Source organism: Schistocerca gregaria, chromosome 7 (assembly GCF_023897955.1).
Source record: "Schistocerca gregaria isolate iqSchGreg1 chromosome 7, iqSchGreg1.2, whole genome shotgun sequence".
NCBI classification, from domain to species: Eukaryota; Metazoa; Arthropoda; class Insecta; order Orthoptera; family Acrididae; genus Schistocerca; species Schistocerca gregaria.
In genome coordinates this window covers 487,943,494-487,969,137 of record NC_064926.1, presented here as the reverse complement: position 1 = coordinate 487,969,137, position 25,644 = coordinate 487,943,494, and the positions used below count along the sequence as shown (strand labels likewise).

At 40.4% G+C, this 25,644-nt stretch overlaps 1 protein-coding gene across 1 annotated transcript in view; it reads right to left on the bottom strand.

The window, feature by feature from the left end:
• Positions 1–25,644, bottom strand: part of LOC126282156 (putative oxidoreductase GLYR1 homolog) — a 242,411-nt gene that overhangs the window by 184,578 nt on the left and 32,189 nt on the right. The window contains exons 3-6 of the mRNA XM_049981672.1: positions 18,512–18,597; positions 18,295–18,424; positions 9,463–9,558; positions 5,042–5,248 (exon numbers count right to left, since the gene is read on the bottom strand). Coding sequence (XP_049837629.1) covers positions 5,042–5,248; positions 9,463–9,558; positions 18,295–18,424; positions 18,512–18,597 — 519 coding nt within the window. The remainder of the gene's footprint in view (positions 1–5,041; positions 5,249–9,462; positions 9,559–18,294; positions 18,425–18,511; positions 18,598–25,644) is intronic.

Sequence of the window (25,644 nt, the reverse complement as noted above, 5' to 3'; positions counted from 1 at the left end):
CCCACCATCATTTATGCTGCCAACAGTCCTTTTCAAACAGTGTTATATGCCTCTTACAAAAGTCATATACTGACAACCATATTGTCACAGCACATCTCATTACTTACAAAGACAAAATTGGTACCTGGCCTGAACCATTCAACTACCAATGTCAGATCATTAACATGATTTCTAACAAGAATTTCAATGACTAAGAGGAAGTCATCATCATCAATTAAAAATTAAACACTCTTTTAGCCACATTTCTACACACAATTGCATTTATGTGGTAAAGGATTTGCAGCTTTCAACAAGTCAATTGCTGAGTTAGCTTGCCGTTAATGAGTAACACCCTCCTACCTTCCACTAGACTAAATTGTTATCTTACTGATCCTCTACAGTGTCCATACTGATCCTCCACAATGTCCATACCAATACAGGGTGATCCAAAATTCGTACACTTTGAAAGTACAGAGTGCTTTCGTCCTTGCTAGCACTACAAAAAAGTAATAAAATCTTGTCCCTTAAATATTTTCAGTAGAAAATGGAAGTCAACGAAAGGAAATATGGAAACAATGTAATCAATCACATGTATGACAAGCAGCTTCATCATTCAATACTCTATAATTGCGCCATCCAGCTAATGCAGTCAGTTGAGTTTTGCATTAGAAATTTAGAATATTAGAGTTTCTTCTAACTTTGATCTGCCCAAAAATTCTGTAGTACACTGTTTCTTAAATAATGCGTATATACCTCAACTACAGGATTCTTCCATGTTGAATATAATTATTGGCCATATAAGTGAAACATGTTAATACTTGGTTTAAAGAAATTATCTGTTTTAAGACAGAAATACCCACAAAACTTATTAATTTGGAGATTTTAAACAAATTACTTATATTAAGTAAGAGTGGTTAATGGTTTTTTCTTCTTTTTCTTTTTTTAAAGGCTCACAATGGAATGGATAGCATGAAGCGGCAACATACATGTGTAAATGTGAAGAAACACAAATTTAGTCTCATTTCTGTGTTAGAAATAAAAATTGCTCACATTTTGTGTAAGACTTGCTGTAATTGCTGCATTAACAATTAAGAAGCCTGATAATGTATTACACTGCCTAAAATTATAAATAAGAATCAAACTTGAGTACTGTATCTAAAGACACTAACTCACTGTACTAAGTAGGCAGCACACCAACAGAATACTGATCGCAGATAAGTGTCACACAGGTGACTGATTAGTGTTGCCAAATTACCTTTCTTTGAAGAATATTTTCTTCTGAAAATCTGCCCAACTTTGTGAAATTTTGTTAGAGACTCTTTTCACTCTTATTAGTATGCAATTACCATGCTGTGGTGTCCGAGGGTGCAAATTTTGATTCACCCAATACATGGTCACATGCAATTTGTACAAAATTTCCGACCCTACATTCAAAACTGCAGCTATCAACAAATCCTATCATCATCAAAATTTCTACATTCAAGTGACTTGAATATGCCTGTAAAATTTTACCCAATAGTTATTTGCTTAAATGCATTTGACAGCCATCAAATTTGGTTTACATAGTATCTCTGCATAACTGCTGCAAACTACATTTACTTGAAACTGTTTGCTGTGGTCAGGCCTTGGTCTCCCACTACAATTTTTGCCCCACACTAACTCCCATTACCAAACGGACTATTTCTTGATGGTCAGACTGTGTCATTTCAACCTACTCCTCCTTTTGGTCAAGTTGTACCACAAAGCTATGTCCATACGATGCATTTTTGTGTTAAACTTCGCACATTAATTTCCAATAGTGCAACTACACACATGCATTTGTGCATGCGTAATTTCCTGGAAATGGAATCTGTGCATAAAGCACATTTCTACCTGTCTTTGACTGCACACTCTGAGCTTTTTAGCTGACGATCGGCAGCTGGGTTCTGTATGTGATCGATTGTGTACTGTGTTGCGATTATGCTGTAAAGTGATTTATGTGCAATAATGTCTGTTGACTCAACAGGAAGTACAGTTAAGTTTATACGTGATTACAGACAAAGAAAAAAATCATGTGTAAAACTGCTTCTGACAGTTATTTGAATAAAAATTCGAGATGTGTCGCCATGAGTGTCACATAGACAAAAAGGCTCCCATCATATTTCTGTAAACAATAAGATACCATAAGTTTTGAAGTAGGAAAACTGAAAAGAATAACCTAAAAATTTATGAACATTGTATATGAAAACTCTGGTGAATGAATATTTGTGCTGTGGTGACTTAAAGACATAACAACTCAGTAGCCTGACATCTGAACAACAGAAACTGAAAAACACAACCTCTGTTCTAGTAGATTCTGGCATTTATGAAATTCCCAAATTTGCCATGTCCAAGGACGCTAATCTACATATCACATTTCATAATTAAATACAAATGATGCATTGACAGTAAATTAACCTTCACATATGACAAAGAACCTCCCTTAAGTATATATGTCAGTCTTAGGAACAATAACTTTTTATTTTTATTTATATATTTATTTGTGTTCCTTTGATCCAGTATGCAAGGATATGGATATAGAATGAGTCATAATTATACATGAGAACAGTACTTATGGATGCTCATACATAAAAATTTTAATATTGTATAGGAACAAAATATGCTAATAATTAGAAGCTTAGGGATTTCCTACAGTGAAAAGAGGTATAAAACAATCAAATAATAAATTACAATTATTCCACATTACATGTTACAAATGTGATAGAACTGAAATGCTTTGTTTTGAAATGAGGAATAAATGACTCAAACGAATATATAAATTGCTATTTACTAGGTAACAAAATTTTATTGCCAGGCTTATCGCTGCAGTTTCCCAAGCAGAAAATCTAAAATCTCGCCATGACCTCCTCCTGAAACTTGCAGACAGAATGTTGTCTTCACTTTTTACTGTGTATAAACACATCTTTACCTACAATCGCTTTTGTTTTCTTTTTCTGTCTCCTTTTCATCATAATAAATGAAACAGAAGCTCCAAAGCGAATAAGTGGATTCACACAGCAGACTGCTTGCGCGAAGAGGAACCCATGGACTGCAGAACGCCTATGCATACATGGAGTCTTTCCATGAATTTTTGTGCATGCCCTTTTATTCCTGCGTGTCTGCGATAGGGCACAATGAAAGAGGCATCATGTGGACATACCTTAAAATAATCTCTCTTCAACTCTACACCTCTTCAGCATTTAATCTCTTCACACATTTAATCTTCAGCATTTGTATGTAATACCTAATTTCAAATATTTCTAGGTTCATCAGGCTGTACTGTTTATTGTCCATGGTTCACTTTCATCTAAGGATTCACTCCAGACAAATACTTTCAGAAAAGGCTTCCTACCACAAATTTATATAGGTGTATTTCAAATACAAACATTTCTTGCTATTGCAAATCTACACTTAATACCATTTTTACTTCAATGGTTTTTGTTCCTCTTATTACGTGTGATGGAAACACTGGACATTTTCTTCATGCCACTCCTGTGGCAATAATTTGAAACTGGGATTTTAGTTTGCACAGTTATAACATTCCTGTGTGTAGTAGTTGTGTTGGGATGATAGCACAAGTATTGAAAAGTCAGTGCACCACATCAAACCAGTAAAGAGACTGGCAACTTAAACTCATATACATTATCTGAAGGCCAGAATCATGTGGTTTGGTGAAATAGCAGGGACTGAAATTTCATGAGTACTTAAGACAGAACTGATCTCAGCCCATTCGGAATAACACAATGATGTTAACATTCAACATCATAATGAAATTTTCACTCGGCAATGGGGTGTGCGCTGATATGAAACATCCTGGCAGATTAAAACTGTGTGCCAAACTTTTGCGGCAAGTGCTCTAATGACTGAACTACCCACGTGCGACTCACGATCATACGCTCTGTTGCAGAGCAAAACTTTCATTCTGAGAACATCCACTAGGCTTTGGCTCAGCCATGTCTCCACAATATTCTTTCTTCCATGAGTTTTAGTCCTGTAAGTTTTGGAGGAGAACTTCTGAAGTTTGGAAGATAGGAGAGGTTATGGCAGAAGTAAAGCAGAGAGGACACATCATGTGTTGTGCTTGGTTAGCTCGGTTGGCAGAACACTTGCCTGGGAAAGGAAGAGATCCTGAGTGGGTACAGGTCTATTAAGTGCATCTTTGTGAAAGACATCTAAATGTCAGCAGAGTGTTTAGAATCATACCTGACTGACTTTTCTAAGTCTGAATTTGGCACATAGTTTTAATCTGCAAAGAAGTTTCATACTCAACATGCCAATACTATACAACAATTCAACATATTGCAGAGGAAAAGGAAGAAACTTACTGGAGCATTATACCACAATTCAACAGATTTTTTTCTCTAAATGTTTTTGTTGTCGGATGGTAGCTGCAGCTGAGGTCATCAGTCCAAAGCAGCTCATCACAAAGATTCATCTTGAAGTTCCATATCTGTATGACCCTGCACAAATATGAACCTGCTTACTGTATTCAAACCTAGGTCTCCCTCTATAGTGTTTACCCCCATACTTCTTCCATCATCAAATGTAACTATTCACAGATGCTTCAGGTAGCTCCTGTCACCCTATTCCTTCTTTTAATCAACAAGTGCCATAATGCTCATTTCTCGCATCTGATCCCTTACCTCTTCATCAGTTATGTGATCTACTCATTCAATCTTCTGTAGCCTAATGGAAAAAACGGTGGTTCATATACAATCAAGCCTAAAAATTTAATGTAATTACAAGGCTATTAAGTGCATCTTTGTGAAAGACCTCCAAATGTCAACAGAATATTTAAAATCATCCCTGATTGACTTTTCTAATATTCAGTTATACACTTTGTATGATACATTATTTATTTCCTCAGTATACTCTCACAACCTACAGACACCACCACCACCACCACCACCACCACCACCACCACAACTGCGGTGAAAGTAAATCTATTCTGTAGCCCTTAAATGTGTTCTACAATTGTGTTGCTGCACCTAGTTTAACCTAATTGAATTTTTATATCTACAAAATTGAAGATTGTTATACTCACAGGGCGTATAATATTTGACGGGCGCTCCAATAAATTTGATGCAGCTCCTTTCCTTGGACTTGGGCTGTGATTAACAAGATTTGGTGAAATGTTATGTTTTATCCTAACACTATCATCTTCCAAAGATTGACTTCGAGCCTTTTTCGGTGTTGGAGTATCCTTCATTTTATCTGAAGGCCCTCTTTTAATGTTTTTAACAGGTGTCTCCTGTAACACAAGACAATTACCACTATCAGTTAAATGCCTACCATTATATTAAGATGGGAACAATGACACTACCTTAGGATTTAATGTATCAATATTATATTTGTTCTACAAAAAACAGATTAAAACTGAATGATTATATATAATAATTCAGAGCTTCACAAACTTTCCAAAGAACTATTTTTTTCTGATTCTGCACAAAATGGTCACAGTAGAGCTCAAATTATATGCCATGTTGCAATAATTAATGGAACTAACTCCATTCTGTTGATTGTTTTCGTTGTTATATTAGCACATGTGGCCATCATTCCTTCTTATGTAATCCTCTTTACAGTCTCTCTTGTTGTCTGTCTTGTTTAAACTGTCACCTGTTTTCTACCTTATGTCCTAATCCACTCATTTATTTTCTGTATAATCTCCTTTTATGTGCGTGTTCTGTCGCCACTTGGTGAGTACTTTTTTTTATCTATCAAATTACAACTCCATTCTGTTCCTTGTAATTTACATATTTCATTTGTGCAATGTCACAAATGCATTTCATCAGCCTACAACACACATTTAACTTTAAGTCTAAGTTCCAACTGCCAAGCCTCTAATGCATTTAGGCATTTGGGGAAAGAATGAGGAACGTAAATCAATAAATGATGCCCGTGACAATCAGCTAGTAATTACTATTCATTAATAGGGGAGTCCTCTTGCATTTCTTTATTATGAAAGAAACAGTCAAAATAAGACATACATCAACAACCTGATAATCCCCTAGTGTCTCTGGTGTGTACTTTGTTGTATTCTCCCAGCAATAAGGAAACAGGAAGGATGGGACTTATTAACTGGTATAAAGCGGAAATTATGATTCTGCATAGTTGTAATAGTAAACTCTAAATGATGTAGGAAATATTAACAACATGTTTTCATTTCATGACGGGATTACCATATCCAAAGCATCATTCAGGTGACTAAAATGTTGGTTCTGAGTCCTACATTGTCAGACACACAATTGATTTCAAACACAAAAATCAAACTGCCATGTATGCAAAAACGGCTTGTACTGTAAAAAACTGTGCTAACATGGCTTAAGAATATCCTAGAAGGTACATTATTTATATAGCTTTGCATACTTCTTCGGATCATATAAAGTCTCCAGATACACATTTTCCTTCATTGATGCACATAGTAGTGAACTTGTTGACTGTTTAAGTGTAATACATTCAATACTTGCATCTACTAATATTTTGACATGCCAAAACGCATGTTTGACAAAAGGGGTAGATGGAGAATGGAAAGGCTAAGCCGCAGAGGGGAAGAGGAATAGACAAGCGGCACAGGAAGGGATGTACGTGGTATACAGGCAAAAGGAAAGAAAGACAAAGAGAATGCCAGCAGGTTTGTAGAACAGAGTGTGATACGGGGAAGTGGTAGAGTCAAAAAGGTGATGGCATGCAGAGTAAAAGGAAGGTTGAGAGACAGCAAGCAATCAGAGAGAAACGGAGGGAGAGGCAGCCAGCATATTCAGAGTACATAATTGAGACATGGAAAGCACATAATATGAGGGAGGAATGGAGACCTCAAATAGGCCTAGTGACAGGGTGGAAAGGAAGAAGGTAGCGAGCAGACAGGAGTGGGAATGAGGGAGATGTTCAGGTAGAAAATCAAAGGTGCCACTGCCAAGTGTACATCATACGGACAATGCCCAGAGCACCTTAACTCTATATAATTGGGAATTTATTGTGACAACTTCAAACCAGCAAATGGAAGCTCTTTATTCATGTTGTCGTTCCATGTCAGTCTATCTTCTGCAATTGTTTTCACATCAACGTAACTACTGCATCCTTTTGAACCTGCTTATAAACTAATATTCTCTATTTTTTTTTCCTCCTCACTACAGCCTACCGTTACGCCTACATCTACATCAATACTCTGCAAACCAATGAAGTGCATGGCAGAGTGCACGTTTCATTGTACCAGTTTCTGGGATTTTTTCCCGTTTTCACACATGGAGCACAGGTGGAATGACTGAGTGCCTCTGTGTGTGCTGTAATTAATCTAATCTTGTCCTCGCAAAGAGAAACTTTAAACTTTCAGTGCAGGGCAGGAGCATGTATAGGAACGACGGCTCAAGTTTAAAAGAATAGTTGAGCATGTACAAGATAGATATGTACCAAGTACAACAGTTCATAATGGGAGGAATCCTTCACGATATACAGTCACTATAAAGAAACACTACAGATGCTGAATGAAACCTGTTTGGCTGTCAACAGAGCAGTGCAAGAAGCCTTCAATGACTACTGTAGCAAAACACTGTCAAATGATCTTTCACAAAACACACAGAGATTCTGGTCGCATGTAAAGGCTGTTACTGGCACCAAAGGTAGCGTCCAGTCCCTAGCAAATGAGACAGGAACTGAAATTAATGGTAGCAGAGAAAACCCGAAATGCTCAACTCTGTTTTCAGATGTTCCTTTACAGATCACTCTTGAAAAGAGAGCCACCTAAATACCTGGAAGACAGCAGCAACGCCACAATCGCTTTTTTTTCCTGACAGCAGTAAGCAGACAGAATGAAACATGGATCAATTTAATTCAAAATAATTACCCAAAATTAATGATAAAAAAAGTTATTTTATGATGCTTTGTTAGTGCATACCTTCACTGGATGGCTGGTGAATCAAAGGCCCAGGAAAAAGTATTTCAGTCATCATGTCAACCATTATCATATTATTTACAGAAGAACACTTTAATGCCTCATAGACAACAGATTCATTTTATTTTTCTATCCATATGGCAGGGTACAAGTTTATTTTGTAAATTAACACTTTCAAAGTAAATATCTTTGGAAGATTGTCTGCTAATTTAATCTTATTCTGGTTTATAAAATTATAAAAGTCAAGAATGGCTAACTGTTAACTCATTCTTGAAGTCATCAAGAAAGAGTTTGTTGCTATCCCAAACAACATATTCTGTGGTTTGTTTTCAGTTTCATTAAAGTGACTGGTCCAAGATATAGTCTCACAAAAGTGGGAAGGAGTAAGCCTTAAGGTCATCAGCAGATGAAAGTACACACATTGTATGCTACAAAGGGTGTCAATTAATATTGTGACATCTGGCACCAATGGCAGTGACTTCAAATAAACTGTGTGAAGCTATCAGTTTGAGAGGTACATTTGTACAAGGAAGCACAGATCCGGCAAGATACTGTGCATCTGTTTCTGTGAGAATTTTAATTGTTATGAAATGTTTTACCTCAATGTAATGGTCAGTGGGTCAGGAAAAATAATGTCTAAAACAGCATGTACGTACTTCTTATCACAGATCCATCTATAGTGTTACTGAGACAAGGTGTGCATTCACTCTAATTGTAACATCAAATTTGTGTTATCAATATGTAATATTCAATTTCTGCCAAAATGGTTAATATTTTCTTAATGTCATTAGACAATCCACTACAGTGACACAACTGTATTTTATTTCAAAGAATAAGTTCAAGACTGTTGACATGAACATTAATTTATAATGATAACCAAATGTAAACCAGTCTTACGGTTTACTGTATCAGCTGCCAATCATTTATGTATTCATAATCCAGATGTGACTTGCATCTCCAAATACTTTTGCATGTGTAAAAGTTCCAAACTATTATAAGGTTGGAAGTCCATATTAAATCAAAGATAGCTGAAGTGTGACTGGTTTCAAATTATAATGAAGGCAAGGATATATTGCATTCAATGACACCATTCAGGGCAGGAGACTATTCTTCACTACCACACATACATTTGTTCTTCCTTCTACTGTATCAAGATTTTCTATAATTCTGAATTTGTTGTGTTCCTACAAAGAACTCTGAAACCTCATGTTTCATGTATTATGTTTTAGTTTCCATTCCAAATGGGCTCTTAAAAACTTTCAAAGTTTTAATTGCTTCATACTGCCTTTGTCTTAAATTTAATATTTCTTATACTAAGAATAAATCACTGATTCTCAGTAACATTTACTGGTAATTTTAACATACGATACTGTGTTACAAGCCATTAATTGTGCCCTGAGCTTTCTTAAAATACAGAAACTGTCACAACATATTTTTAAAACCTGGAATTAAGTTGCTATAGGTAGCAAATCTATATAAAAATTCAAACAGTTGTCATACGTATACTGACTACAGAAATGGTTGAGAAATTACCAGAAAGGGGAAGTGGAGAGGGGAGAGAACAGAAACACACACACCTTTTTTAATGCCTTAGATTTTGCATCCTTCTTGGCTGCTACAGATTCCCTTAACCTATTGAACTCCGCATCTGGGTCCATAAGGTCATTGTATTTCTGTGAAAAAGTATGACAAATAAAACCATAAATAATATGCATGGAACCACTAGTATTTTTAAAACACAGATTATACAATAAAGCAATACTGTCTGAACACACAAGATTAACAGTGCACACACTAATGAATTTTGCAGTTCATAATATACTTCATGGTTATAAAGTCATTAATTTTTTTAATCTCAACCTTGTAAAACAACAAACACTCAACACAATTTTTATAACATATTACATTTTAAACTAATGTCCGATAGTTATATTCACATGGAATAAGATTTAACATCTATAATGATGTTGGGCCTGTTCTTGGTTCTGTTATTCATTTATGGACTGTTTACATAAGCTGATCACCTCTCTGTCCTAAAATGCCTATCATGTTTATTTCTATTCAATAAATCAGTAGATCCAAACTGACTCATTAACTGTGCAAAAAAACATTAGTTTATCATCCACATCAACTTTTCTTAAAAATTTTACTTTATGTTTTGTCATTGTTAACAGCAGTTAGCTTTGAACTATTTTTTGAGAAATTTCTTTTCCAGGCCGATGCCTGTAAGGTAATTACTAGTCAGTGGTGGCTGTCTTTACCCAATCTGAAGCCAAATGTATGGTTTGAAGACACCATAGCTGTTACCTTAAAATAGTATGTAAATGTATGTACAAATGGTACAGCTTTTATAAATATTAAAAATATTAATTAAATATCCATTGAGGTGAACCACTTGTAATCTTTATTTCAAAGAAGAACCTCAAGATTATTGACATCAGTACTGATTTCCAATAACTTTCCAAATAAAATCCACAACACACACACACACACACACACACACACACACACACACACACAAAAAAAAAAACCACAGAGCTCGACAGTGGACAGCAACTGTACCTGATGAGAGCAGCACTCTGGTGTGAGTGGTGGGGTAAGGACGCATGGGTGAAGGGCAAGATAGCAGAGAGAATGATCATATAAAGTTGATCGTCGGCAAAACAGATGCCAAACTGAGATTCATTGGAAGAATCCTAAGGAAATGAAATCCGACAACAAAGGAAGTAGGTTACAGTACGCTTGTTCGCCCACTGCTTGAATACTGCTCAGCAGTGTGGGATCCGCACCAGATAGGGTTGATAGAAGAGATAGAGAAGATCCAACGGAGAGCAGCGTGCTTCGTTACAGGATCATTTAGTAATCGCGAAAGCGTTACGGAGATGATAGATAAACTCCAGTGGAAGACTCTGCAGGAGAGACGCTCAGTAGCTCGGTACGGGCTTTTGTTAAAGTTTCGAGAACATACCTTCACCGAAGAGTCAAGCAGTATATTGCTCCCTCCTACATAATCTCGCGAAGAGACCATGAGGATAAAATCAGAGAGATTAGAGCCCACACAGAAGCATACCGAGAATCCTCCTTTCCACGTACAATACGAGACTGGAATAGAAGGGAGAACCGATAGAGGTACTCAGGGTACCCTCCGCCACACACAGTCAGGTGGCTTGCAAAGTATGGATGTGGATGTAGATGTAGAGAGAGAGAGAGAGAGAGAGAGAGAGAGAGAGAGAGAGAGAGAGAAAGGGGGGGGGAGTGCTTAGCAAGTGTGCTGGTAGAATAAAAGACTTCATATAGGAGTGGGAGCAGGGAAGGGAATAGTTAGGAGAAGGGCAGGGACTAACAAAGATTGAGACTGTGTGTGTGTGTGTGTGTGTGTGTGTGTGTGTGTGTGTGTGTGTGTGTGTGTGTGCGCGCGCGCGTGTGCACACGCGCAAGAATGTAGGACATATTGCAGGTAGAGTTCCCATCTGGGTAAATTGGAAAAGCACCAAGCTGATTTTCACAGGAAGAATCCATTTAGCACAGGCCGTGAACCAGTCATCGAAGTGAATGAAGCACACTGTATTGGGCTGCATGAGCATCTGTGTGGTCCACCTGTTTCTCGGCCACAGTCTGTCAGTGGCAATTCATGTGGAGAGAAAGCTGTTAGTTGTCATGCTCACACACAAAGTAGCACAGTGATTGCAGCTTAGTTTGTAGATCAAATGATAGTTTCACAGATAGCCCTGTCTTTGATGGGATAGGACAACATGCCTGTGACTAGAGGTGTGAGGATGAATGGGACAGGTCTTGCATCTAGGTCTATTGCAGGGGTATGAGCCCTGAGGCAAAGGGTTGGGAGCAGAGATGGAATAGGGATGGACAAGGATGCTACTTAGGTTCAGCAGGTGGCAGAATACCACTATGGGAGGGATGTTAAGGATAGTGGGCAGGTTATTCCTCATTTCAGTTGAAGTGAAGGTATTTCTGGTGGTTGGTATGTTTGATATGCATGAAAGTACTGATTAGCCATCCTTGAGGTGAATGTAGACATTGAGGAAGGTGCCTTGTTGGGTAGAGGAGGACCAAGTGAAGCGTTGGGGAGAAAATGTTGAGGTTCTTGCAGAATGTGGATAGGGTTTCCTCACCCTCGGTCCAGATCACAAAGAACCATCAGTGAATCTGAACCAAGTGAGGGGTTTAGTATTATTATTGGTTAGGAAGGATTCCTCTAGAAGGCCAATAAATAGGATGGCACTGGATGGTGCAATACAGATTTCCACTGCTTTATCACAGATCTGTTTGTAGGTGATGCCTTCAAAAGGAGAAGTAACTGTGGATGAGGGTACAGTCAGTCATGGTGGCCACGAAGGAGGTTGCAGGGATGGAGTCAGTTGGGGATTGGGAAAGGTATGTTCAGTAGTGGCAACTCCGTGGTCATTGGGAATGTTAGTGTAGAGGGAGGTGGCATGAAAAGTGTTGAGTAGGGTGCTGTGTGGTACAGGAATAGGAATTGGGGTAAATTGCTGGAGCAAGCAGTTGTTGTCTTTTATATAGAAGGGCAGGTTACAGGTAACAGGCTGCAGGTGTTGGCCTGCGAGAAACAACATTTTCTCAATGGAGGGACAGTAACTGCTCACAAAGGAGTGCCCTGGGTGACTGGGTAGGAATGTGGGGAGTGGTAGAGGTGTGTGTGTGTGTGAGAGAGAGAGAGAGAGAGAGAGAGAGAGAGAGAGAGAGAGAGAGAGAGAGAGAGAGAGAGAGACTCCACAATAGAGGTTCTGTGATGGGCTTAAGGATTTCCAATTCTGGAACAGGGTCACATGGCAGGGTTTGTAAGTGGATGAATGTGACAGCTGGTGGAGTCCCTCTGTCAGGTAATACCTGCAGTTCAAAACAACAGTAAAGGAGTCTTTGTCAGGATTAGTGTTAAGAGGGTGGATTGTGGTTCTCTCTATGAATGTAAAGTTTGCTTCCATGTAGGATGGTGAGACAAAGTCTGACATTAGGAAATTCTGCAATGTTAACAAGGGATGGCACAGTTGGATAGACGAGTTTAGTGAGGCAGACGGTTCAATTTCGGTTTTGAGTTGAGTCAAATTGGTAGGGTTGGTGACAAAGTGTTTCCACTGTACAGAATGGAAGAAGGAGTGAATGTCTTTCAAAAGTCCTGGCTAACTGACTTTGGAAGTGAGCCAAAGGTATGGCCTTGGAAAGAACTGATACTTCTGTGATTCTAAGGCTTTTGCCTCCACTTCAACAACTGCCACCCATTCCGTATCATCAACTGGAGTCTCACTAAAGCTTTCACAGACTGAAATTATCGACCCAACCATGTACAGAAATGGATCTCCCACACTTTGTTTCAAGTCACCAACCACCTCCCACATACCCACCATCTGGCTACAGAGGAGCATTCCCCTCAAGACTCTCACCCAGGACTGACACAACTGAACCTTAATCTCCACCACCTCCTTATCCCCACCATCCACACCAGATTGCTATTCTTCTCTGGCACAGTTGCATCCGCAGTCTGGACTCAATAGCCAGGGACAGTGGTCATGTGTGTGTGTGTGTGTGTGTGTGTGTGTGTGTGTGCGCACACATCTTATGCTTGTGCGAATGCCCCTGTGCTTTTTACTTCAGAAGAAGGCCTTTGGCGAAAAGCTTGATGTACAGCAGTCTGGTGCCTGCCTGTGACTCAGTGTCTCCTTATATATCCTTTCCTTAATATTGTTGTTGCTAGATAATGTAATATTTATTAACTCATTTTGGATTGGATTGGATTGTTTGGGGGAAGAGACCAAACAGCGAGTTTATCGGTCTCATCGGATTAGGGAAAAATGGGGAAGGAAGTCGGCTGTGCCCTTTCAAAGGAACCATCCCAGCATTTGCCTGAAGCGATTTAGGGAAATCACGGAAAACCAAAATCAGGATGGACCGACGCGGGATTGAACCGTCGTCCTCCCGAATGAGAGTCCAGTGTGCTACCACTGCGCCACCTCGCTCGGTAAACTCATTTTGGAACATAGGCACTTGGAATTTTTGTGACTATGGCTTCACACAATAAGGGAACCACCTTTTTGTTGTACATATCATACCTACTTAGAACCATTCCAATAAATTGGTGTCTGGCATCTTCCTTCCTCACTGCTACAGTTGTGGTGTCTTTCCCCTGCTCTGTACTAGACATTTATCTGTATTTAGATCCAGATATCAATCTTCACAACTCTGCATTTCTCAGATAAGTTAATAATGACACTTAATACACTACTGTGTCATCTAGAGCCAACTTCATATTGCTGAAGTAATTATCTGCCACTAATACAGTTATTCAAACATTAGTATAAAGTTTTGGATATTTCAATCATAAAAACACAAGTGCTACATATATATGGAAAATACAAACATGTATATAGTGGTGCAATGTTGTTTTTTTAGTATTATTGAATGTTACATTGAACAAAATGCTAGGGAAGGGGAAAAAAAAGAGTACCCCAACTCCATACATTCGCCACTCACAAATTTAAATATATAATGGGATTAGAAAGGAGACAACAGAAACAGTTTTGGACAGTAATGATAATATGCGAACTTTGGTCAAATCTAACAAGCAAGTGGGCATGCAGAAAGAGTGTAGGAAATATAGACTCAGTACTGTACTGAGTTTGTGTTGAAACCTTCACCATTTGACTCAATCATTTCATGCTCTACTTTGGGAAGTTTATTAAAAAGGAATCTGGATGGAGTCATGGCTTGCAGGATGTAACAAAGATTACTAGGTGAGTTGCCAAATATAAGGTGGGGATGGGGAAGTTAGCTGATTAACTATTAACCTTTCTGGACAAAACCAGCTAACAGACTGAGATCACATCTTACACCATTTTTAAAAGCACCTGACAAATATGATTGTCAATTTTTTAAATGACTGAAAACAAAAATGAAATCATCAGGCATACTGATTTCCTGTAAGTATACCTTCAGTCAAGCAAAGCAAGAAAATTACAGAGCTCTTACTTTGTTATTGGATCTGGTTTTTACATTGTTTCTGCATCTGGCCCACATACAAACAAAACAAACTTAACATCTCAAAACACCTAACATCAGTCTGGACGCTGTCCAATAGTGGCTTGATGCTCTATGTTTCTATTGTTCTAGGACTAATGAAATTTCTTGTTTTTCTGACAGTGGATGCTCACATTTAATGACTCCACTTATGAAAGTAGAATTTAAAGTTCATAGATCTTACAGATCACACCAGCGTACTCAGTTTCATTTTCTGTTTATTCTTGCAATTATCTACTGTATCAATCTTGAATGATTATGTAGAAAGAAGCTATAATTTTTTCCCATAAAAACATATTTAGTTTTCTGAACTTTCTTGAGTAATTGCCTTGGTTTGAAAAGGTTTACCACATTCTGGTACGCAGAAAGTTTACTGTACGTTACAGTCAGAACTCAGCCAGCCTCTCCTTCCTGCAGATTTTGTCACTTGATGGTAAAAGCTCTTCTGAAAATGCAAAACAGACTAACCAGCTGTTCCTCCTCACCAGATGCTAGATTCTATTTTGTATGCATCTTTCTAGAAGTTGACTGCTGTTATTTTCAAACGTTCTTCACCCTTCCAAGTTAAGTCCTTCAACAACTGGGTACAAACTTTTATAAAACAAAAGCTAGGTCTTTGACTAGAACTCCTAAGTGTCTCTGGTGCTGAGCAGTAAATTTAGCAGCATTGTCTTTTAAAATGCATTGGCATGACCTGGTTTACTGCCAAGTTTATTGGGACAAGTAAAAAAACACCCATCACACACCATACTTTTGTATCATTGATGTGCTTATCAAAACTCCATCATTCCCTTCCATCTGCTATCCTTAGAAGTCTTTTGTAGCTACTAATGTAGCAGATCAGCTACTGAATTCAACACAATTGCCAATGGCATGGACAGAACCTGTCTTCAGGGTACAGACAATAGAGTGACTTCTGATGTATGTGGCATTAAACCGACACCCACTTTGAAATACACAACAGAGAAACAACTATTTACCAAATTCTCCTGCTGGACTTTGCAAACTTATCTATACGTACTCTATACTATTCCTGTGGTTTGAATTCAAATAATCTATTCTCCACTTATTTATAAACAAACACCAATGTTTATCATGTCCATCTTATTATTTTCAAAATGCATATATACCAACATGTTCAACCCAAACACATACAATAATACAGCTGTGAGACGACTCCGAGTAACTAGTGCTACGGGCAAATTTGAAATCACCGTCACTTGCTGACGTTTATAAACAGTAAAAACAGGTCATTCACCCGTAGTGATGGATTGCATTCCTTGCACATGTCAGACCTAAGAATGCAATTTGTGTAAGGACCATGAAGATAAGAAAAGTTAGTACTCCTGCAGAGGCACATTGATAGTGCTTCTATCTGTGAAGGGAACAGGAAGAAACTGGCTAGTAGAGAAAGCGTATACATTCAGTACTCTGCAGCCTGTAGAAGTAGTGACAAATCATACTGATAATTAATTGTTTGTTATAAACTACTTGCAGATATTGGTTTGTTTTACTGGACTAGCTTTGTGCACTGCCAATCATCACTGACATACGTATTACAAAAGACACACATTTCTTATAATACTTTAGTTATAGTACACGTAGTGTTGACTGGAATACTCTCTTTTAAATTCTGAAGCTGGCAGATACAGGGAGCAAAAGGCTATTTACAATTTGTACAGAAACCAGATGGCAGTTACTAGAGCCAAGGGGCATGAAAGGGAAGCAGTGGTTGGGAAGGGAGTGAGACAGGGTTGTAGCCTATCCCCAATGTTATTCAAATTGTATATTGAGGAAGCAGTAAAGGAAACAAAAGAAAAATTTGGAGTAGGAATTAAAATCTACGGAGAGGAAATAAAAATGTTGAGGTTCGCTGATGACATCGTAATTCTGTCAGAGACAGCAAAGGACTTGGAAGAGCAGTTGAACAGAATGGACAGTGTCTTGAAAGGAGGATATAAGATGAACACCAACAAAAGCAAAATGAGGATAATGGAATGTCGCCTAATTAAATCATGTGATGCTGAGAGAATCAGATTAGGAAATGAGGCACTTAAAGTAGCTTTGTTATTTGGGGATCAAAATAACTGATAATAGTTTAAACAGAAAGGATATAAAATGTAGACTTGCAATGGCAAGAAAAGCGTTTCTGAAGTAGAGAAATTTGTTAACATCTAGTATAGATTTAAGTGTCAGGAAGTCTTTTCTAAAAGTATTTATATGGAGTGTAGCCATGCATGGCTGTGAAACATGGACAACAAATAGTTTAGACAGGAAGAGAATAGAAGCTGTCGAAATGTGGTGTTACAGAAGAATGCTGAAGATTAGATGGGTAGATCACGTAACTAATGAGGAGGTACTGAATATAATTGGAAAGAAGAGGAATTTGTGGCACAGCTTGACCAGAAGAAGGGATCAGTTGGTAGATGTTCTGAAGCATCAAGCGATCACCCATTTGGTATTGGAGGCAGGGTGGAGGGTAAAAATCGTCGAGGGAGACCAAGAGATGATGACATTCAACAGATTCAGAAGGATGTAGGGTGCAACAGTTTTTCGGAGATGAAGTTTGCACAGGAGATGGTAGCATGAAGAGCTGCATCAAACCTGTCTCTGGACTGAAGACCACAACAACAGTGCTGTTTTATATGTACGTGATTTTTCATATCAATTACATGACCTGCCTTATATATAATGCTTTTTAGCAAATGCCAATGGCAATACTCCATAATAATCATGTAATAAGTTAATTATATGACATGTACACATATGCAGTCAGTGTAAGGCACTTTTAATGGAAATATACAGAGTTGTCACTGGCAATTGCTGCATATGCAAAGACTATTTTTTGCTACATATCACAGAACATACATAATGCTATGTGTAATTTGTATTACCTCCAGTAGTAGAACAAATATGTTGTCAGTAAAAAATGCTAGTGAAATTTTCACCAATTTTCTTTTTGATCTGTCTGTCCATTTAAAATAATGTCAGCATATTTTGTTACAACAGTGAAAATTTTTATTTCTTCCAGTATATTTAGTGTAAAAAGTCATTATTTATAAGGCAATGTACAATACAACATAACAATATGTATGTAAGTGTGTGTGTGTGTGTGTGTGTGTGTGTGTGTGTGTGTGTGTGTGTGTGTGAGGGGGGGGGGGGGGGGGAGGGGAGTTACTACAGGTGTAAAAAGCTCCTTTTCTAACACACGTTTGCAAATGCATGTGGTAAAAAATCTTCAGCAACAGAAATTTAAAATTAATTAATACCCGAGGAGAAACTGCCATGAAAAAGTTAACACTTATAAATAAAATCACCATTAGAATACAAAAATATTCGGAAAATCATTTCCATCATATTACCTCTCCTTGATTCTTTATATAATCCTCTATTGCATTTATGGCATCTTTGAATGCCACCGATTTATTGGACTTCACAAGTTGATCCTTGAATTCAAAGTATGGTTTTATGTTTGTTTCTTCAATCCATGCACTGCAAAAAGATAACTTTTGAAATTAACTCAAGAGACACAGTGGACAGCTATGTTATTTCATCTATTTATTCAATGAGGATACTAACTAATTGTTTGTACCAAAGAAGAATATGCAATGTAGAGCAGTCTTCTTCGTCGATGGTCGTTTCAGATCCTTTGTTGGATGAGAAACCTGAAAAAATTAAAGCAAAATATGAAGACAAAAATAAGAATATGGTGTTATGAAAGGGGTATCTTATATTGCTAGGTTAGTACAAATGTACTAAATTATGACAGAATTTGATTTAGAAATTCTGCAATTAATCTTTAAAAAATATTTTAAATGAAAATGATATACATTATGAGTGTGTGGAGGGAGGGGGAGGGGGTGGGGAGCGTTGGCAGCATGTGGGGAGTTGGGAGCAAGAGGCCAAAGAAGAACAGAGGTGTGTGTGATGGGTGTACATGTGGCAGCAGCGGTTAGGAGGTGGAGGAGGGAGAGGCAACCCAGTGGTCACTAAAGGGGGGTAAACGGGTTTTCTGACACATAAGGACAGAGGAATAAAGAGGGCAAACACATGGTAATGGAAGGAAATAGGTGGAGAGGTGGGTGAAGACAGAAGATGTGGGAGACAGCAATGTGGATGCCTTTATGGAGGGAGGGAGGGAGGAAGATAGGACACATGGGATAGAGGAAGGATGGAAAGGTGGAAGGAAGGTGGATATATGGGACACAGGAAGGAAGGAAGGTGGAAGGAATGGTGGAAGGAAGGTGGATGCATGGGCGGAGGGAAGGCATATATGTATAGGAAGGGAGGGAATGAAATGACTACACGGGAGGGGGACCTTGGGGAGGGAGGTATGCTCTGGATAGGGGCAGGAGGGGTGGAGGAGGAGATGTGGATACTTAGATGACACGGAGGACATGAAGATACAGGGGAGTGTCCGAGGATCTAGGGGAAGGATGCAGGATATGAGGAGAGGGTGATGTTATGGGGGAGGAGTTTATATGTTGAGAAGAGGGTTTTATATGGGGGTTAACTAACAGGGTAGTTGAGACGATAAGGGGAAGGAATGGAGGAAATGAGTGGCAGGGGGGGGGGGCGCACACAGGTGTGGCCGTGCACGAGGGGTGGGAGGGGGGGGCAGCAGTGGGGGGTCTTGCGGGCAGGGAGGGCAGCAAGGGGGGGTCTTGCGGGCAGGGAGGGCAGCAAGGGGGGGCCATGCGGGCAGGGAGGGCAGCAAGGGGGGGCCATGCGGGCAGGGAGGGCAGCAAGGGGGGGGGGGGGGGCATGCGGGCAGGGAGGGCAGCAAGGGGGGGTGGGGCATGCGGGCAGGGAGGGCAGCCAGGGGGGGTTGGGGCATGCGGGCGGGAAGGAATGCAGGTGGGTGGGGGGATGAAGATAGAGGATGTGGGGGACAGTGATGTGGATGCCTCGATGGAGGGATGGGGGGGGGGGGGAGAAGGAAGGGAGGTGGACACATGGGACAGAGGAAGGAAGGAATGAAGGAAGGAAGGAAAGTGAATGCATGGGAGGAAGGAAGGCACATATGTTACAGGAAGGGAGGGAATGAAATGACTACATGGGAGAGGGACCATGGGGAAGGAGATATGCTCTGAATGGGGGAGGGAGGGATGGAGGAGGAGATGTGGATACTTGGAAGACACGGAGGACATGAAGATACAGGGATGTGGCAGAGAGTATAGGGGAATAGTGCAGGATATGGAGCAGAGGGAGATGTTATGTGCGAGGAGTTTAAGAAGAGGGTTTTATATGGGGGTTAACTATCAGGGGAGTGGAGAGGATAAGGGGTAAGGAGGGAGGAAATATAGGAGAGAGAATGTTGGTGTAGCAAAAAAGACTTGGGGAAGAAGATAGGAGGGGGCACAGGGGTGACAGTTAGTTAGTTAGTTACATGTTCCATACATCATCTGAATGATTCTTTTATGAAATGATGTGGAACAAGTCCGTTTACATGATATGTATACGAGATCAGTGCTAACATTAATGAACACACTATCATTTTATTCCTACTCATGCACCTACACTTAAAAATAAGTTTTTTTTGGGCTGGCTACCTGTTTTTGAGTACAACTTCCTCAATGGAATAATTTAAAATCATTTCTTGTGAACATTTCAAACTTGCTTCAGTATCTGACAGACATATTATGTTATTGGGAAAATGTTCAAAATTTATGACTTCACTCTGAACTATTCTCTGAGCCACTGACAGCTTTAACAATGGATAATAAAGGTCATTTTTCCTTCTCTAGTGTTGAGGTACGTATGTGCAAACTGTTCTTCTCAAATTGTTATGAATTCTTTATGACAAATTTCATTAGCAAAAATACGTATTGTTGCAGTGGGGCTAAAATGCATAGCCCCTTCAAGTGGTACCTACATGATGTCCGTGGGTAACACCATATATGATTCTTACTGTTCGCTTTTGTGCAATCAATGCTTTCTTTCTAAGGGATGAGTCCCCACAGAATTATTCTGTACAACATTGAGTGGAAACAAGCCAAATTGTCATGAGGTCGATACATTTGTTTTCAAGATTAGCAATTACACAAAGAGCAAAAGTAGTTGAACTTTATTGTTTGAGGAACTCAGAAATATGCTTCTTCCATTTCAAGTTTTCATAAATATGTACACCCAAAAATTTGTAGCATCTGCTCTCCTTACTGACTCCTGATCATATGCTACATCAATTGTTGTGGCAAGACTTTTTGTTGTACCGAATTTAATGTAGTGTGCTTCTTCCAAAATTTAGGGAGAGTCCATTTTCACTGAACAACTTAATAATTCTTTGGAAATATCAATATTGAACTCTTCTATTGCTTTCTTTCAATTTCGTTTTAATGGGATTTATTGTAACACCATTATTGTCTACCAAAAGTACAAATTTTGGTTGTTTTAACATTAAGTGGACCCAAAATTGAATCTTATGGGACTCCCTTTGTGATCTCCGTTACTTTGAGTAATGTTCAGATGTTGGATCATCCTATCATGAATTGAATCAGGATCTAGGGCCATACTGTGGGATGAAGCGAAAGCCTGAACCAGTGGCCCAGTCTGTGAAAGGTTAGTTATACAAATCGGCTTGGGAGAGCGGCGTGAGTACAAAGTGGTGGGAGAGCACCACATAACAAATGGCAATCGTTAAAAAGAGAGTGCCCGATGCACAACCTCGCTAAAATGATCTCTTCATGGTGAGAAGGCAAGAGGAGGTCGTCCAGGCCACGTAATAACCCAGAGCTTGTTCGCATGAATGAGGACTAGTGGTGATGCCAAAGGGATACCACCTGCTGCAGATAGCAACATAAATATCTGGAGAGAACATGTAAGAACTAGCAGGCTGAGGTACACGGAATGCAGCCTTTGCAGTAGCATCAACAGTCTTGTTTCCTGTCAGACCAACCTGACCAAGAATACACATAAATATCACAGTGGTTCCACCAAGATCCGCTGTGCTAATGGATGGACGGTATAGAGCACACAAGAGGCTTTGAAGGGCACTGAAATAGATGGAGCACATGGCACAATTGGAAAGCCTTTGTCGCTGGATGTACTCTGTGGCCTGACACAGGGCGAAAAGCTCTGCTGTAAATACTGAGGAGTGTTCCAGAAGCTCGATATCAAAAAACCTCGGTGCCCATGACGAAGGCACACTCAACACGATGTTCAGTCTGAGAGCCATCAGTGTACACAAAGGTACTATCAAAGTTCAGTTTCAGTGTGAAGGTCGTGAAACTTGCAGTGATAGAGCGAGGGTGGAGTAGTATCCTTAGAAAGCGAATGAAGGCCAAGGTGAACACGGATTGCCGTATGAAGCCAAGGTGGTAAAGGGTTCACATCCATCGGGAAAGTGGCAGGTAGCGTGTAGTTAAGCTGCCTGAGCAAGAGCCGAAAGCAAAACCCACGAGGTAACAGGGAAGACTGACACATCCCATTCTGGCGATCAAAGGAGTCATCGAAGAATGAGGCATAGGATGGGTGGCTACACATGGCAGACAAACAGCATGCATATCTGCTGAGCGAAAAGTCACAGCGGTGGGACAGTGGTAGTACAGCAGCTCCTGTGTACAGACTCTCAACTGGGCTAGTGTAAAAGGTGCCAGTGGCCTAACGGATGCCACAATGGTGGCACAACAGGGACAAACGTGCAGATGCATAAACAAAATATCCATAGTCTAATTTTGAATGGACAAAGGACTGGTACAAACAGAAGAGGGTGGTATGATCTCCCCAGCAAATACCGCTGAGGACAAGTAGGACACTGAGGGACTGCATGCAGCGGGCTGCCAGGTAAGACATGTGGGATGACCAAGGAAGTTTCCAATCGAGCATGAGCCAGAGGAATTTTAGTAGTTTCGACAAATGGAAGAGCAACAGGCCCAAGATGTAAAGGTGGTGGAAGAAAGCAACTGCACCAACAGAAATTCATACATACGCTTTTGTCAGTGGAAAAACGAAAACCACTGTCGATGCTCCATGAGTGAAGGTGATCAAGACATCTCTGAAGACACCGCTCAATGAGACAAGTCCTTTAAGAACTGCAATAGATGTCAAAATTATCAATGAAAAAGGACATGCCTGGCAAGAGACAGGCTATGATATGGTTAATGGTGATAGCAAAGAGGATGATGCTCAGGATGGAATCCTGAGGCACACCATTTTCTTGGGTTAAAGGTGTCCAACAAGGCAGAACACACACTTACCTTGAAAACTCTGTCTTTTAAAAATTCCTGAAGGAAATATGGCAGGTGGCCATGGAAACCCCACATTAGAGCACATGGAAGATACCAGTCCTCCAGCAGGTGTCAGACTTTATCCAAATCGAAAAACACAGCCACAGTCCGATATTTCCACAGAAAACAATTCATGACACGGGTGGATAGAGTGATGAGACAGTCAACTGCAGAACAATGTGCTCAAAATTCATAATGTGCAGTGGGTAGTAAATTGTGAGACCCAAGCCACCATACCAACCAGGCACAAATCATATGTTCCATTACCTTGCAAACACAACAGCTGGTGAGAGAAATGGGGCAGTAGCTAGAAGGAAGGTGTTTGTTCTTACCTGGCTTAGGCATGGGTATGACAGTGACTTGCCACCAGTGTCTGGGAAACATGCCCTCAGCCCAGGTGCGGTTGTACAAGAAGCAGAAAGTGCTTGCCCACAAGAGAAAGGTGCTGCAACATCTGAATGTGGGAGTCGTCTGACTCTGGGGTGGGATGAGTTGTGAACATGCTCTAGCTCCCTCATAGTAAAGGCGGCATTGGAGCACTCGCTATTTTGAGAAGAGAACAAAATCGCCCGAGCCGCCTCCATTCGTTTCCGATGGAGAAGGGCAGGGTGATAGTGGGAGGAGCTCAAAATGTTCACAAGATGGCAGCCCAAGGTATCAGAGACAGCAACAGGTTCCACTATGACATTATTGGCTACTGTCATGCCGGAAATTGGGAAACAGATCTTGGTCCCAGACAGCTGGCGGAGGTTGGCCCACATGACGGAAGACAGAGTGGAACTGTTAAAAGAACTAGTGAATGAAATCCAGATAGCTTTTATTCTATTCTGAACAATATGGCAACAATGTGCACACAGCCTTTTACAATGAATGCAGTTTGCCATCTTAGGGTGATGGTTAAAACCATGGAGGGTACTCCTCTATGTGCAGATTGTATTGCGGCACATCTCAGTCCACCAAGGGACCAGGATACAGCATGGTAAAGAGGAAGTGCAAGGAATGGAATTTTCTGTGGCAGTAAGGATAAGATTTGTAAGACATTTCACCTGGTCATCACAATTGGGGAAATATTCGTCGAAGGTCGCCAGGGAGGAGTAATGCCTCCAGTCAGCCTTAGTTAGCTGCCATTTGTGTGTGCATGTGGGTGGAGGAGGAGTCAACAAACGGATCGCACATGGGAAATGGTCACTCAAGTACGCATCGGAGAGAACAAACCAATCAAGATGATGGGCAAGCTGGGCAGTGCACAAGGAAAGGTCCAAATGAGAATAGCTGTGCATAGAGTCTGAAAGGAATGTGGGTGGCCCTGCTTTATGGCAGAGGAGGCTGATTGTGAAAGTCAGCCAAGAGGGCACCTCCCAGACAGGTTCTGGGAGAACGCCAAATGGGGTGGTGCACATTAAAGTCACTGAGCAGCAGTAAACTGTGAGGTAGCTGCCCAATAACCTGGAGGAAGTCTGGTCTGTTGACATCAAATGATGGAGGAATATGAACGGTACACAGGAAAAAGTTCAAGAGAGGAAGGAAAAATTGAACTGCAACAGCTTGAAAGGAGGTAGTGTGTGTGTGTGTGTGTGTGTGTGTGTGTGTGTGTGTGAGAGAGAGAGAGAGAGAGAGAGAGAGAGAGAGAGAGAGAGAGAGAGAGGGAGAGAGAGAGAGAGAGAGAGAGAGAGAGAGAGAGGGAGGGGGGTTGACTGTGAACATCATCCCGTATCAGCAGCATGACTCTCTCACGAGATGGAATGCCATCCTCTGGGAGACGGGTGGGGGAGGGTTGTCAAAGCAGATTGGGAAGAAATGAAAGAGCTCAAAGCAGCCGTGATGATGCAATTTTGTTTCCTGGAGGCAGGGAACAATAACATGTTGGGATTCTAAGAGCAGCTGTAAATCCTATTTGTTTGATCAAAGGCCACAAATGATCCATTGACAAAGAGCCATAATGAGGAAAAGGGAGGAGAGAAAAAATGAAGAGGTGTCAACTTAGTGGCTGCTGAATGCCAGCCTTCAAAGACCCACTGCTACAGGTCACAGAGGCTGGAGGATCCTGCTCCAGGAGAACTACAGAGGCGTAGGCACCCTCCCTCAGTTGGTATGCGGAGTCCAGGGCAGAAAAACGAGTTGGCAACACATGACACGCATTGCCAGCTGGTCGAGGGTTCACGTGACGACATCGTCAAAAAGGATCTCCGAGTCAGCAAAGCAGAAGACCGGTTGCCTTTATTTGACTTCTTGGAGCCTTTCCAGTTGGCAGAGAAAGCCTCAGATGTTTGTTGGCTGGAGGGACATAGCAAGTTGTCGCGGGAGTATTCTTTCTGTCCTATTCAGCCTGCCGGTTGTGCAGCAGGTGGCTTCCCCCCCAAAAGGTGAATGTTTGGTGGCTTGTTGCACACCTGGACGAGGAGACGAAGATGCTACCATGACACTGGGTGATTTCACAACCTCAGTGCTAAATTTGAGGTTGCATGTCCGTGTGGCCACGTCCTTCAT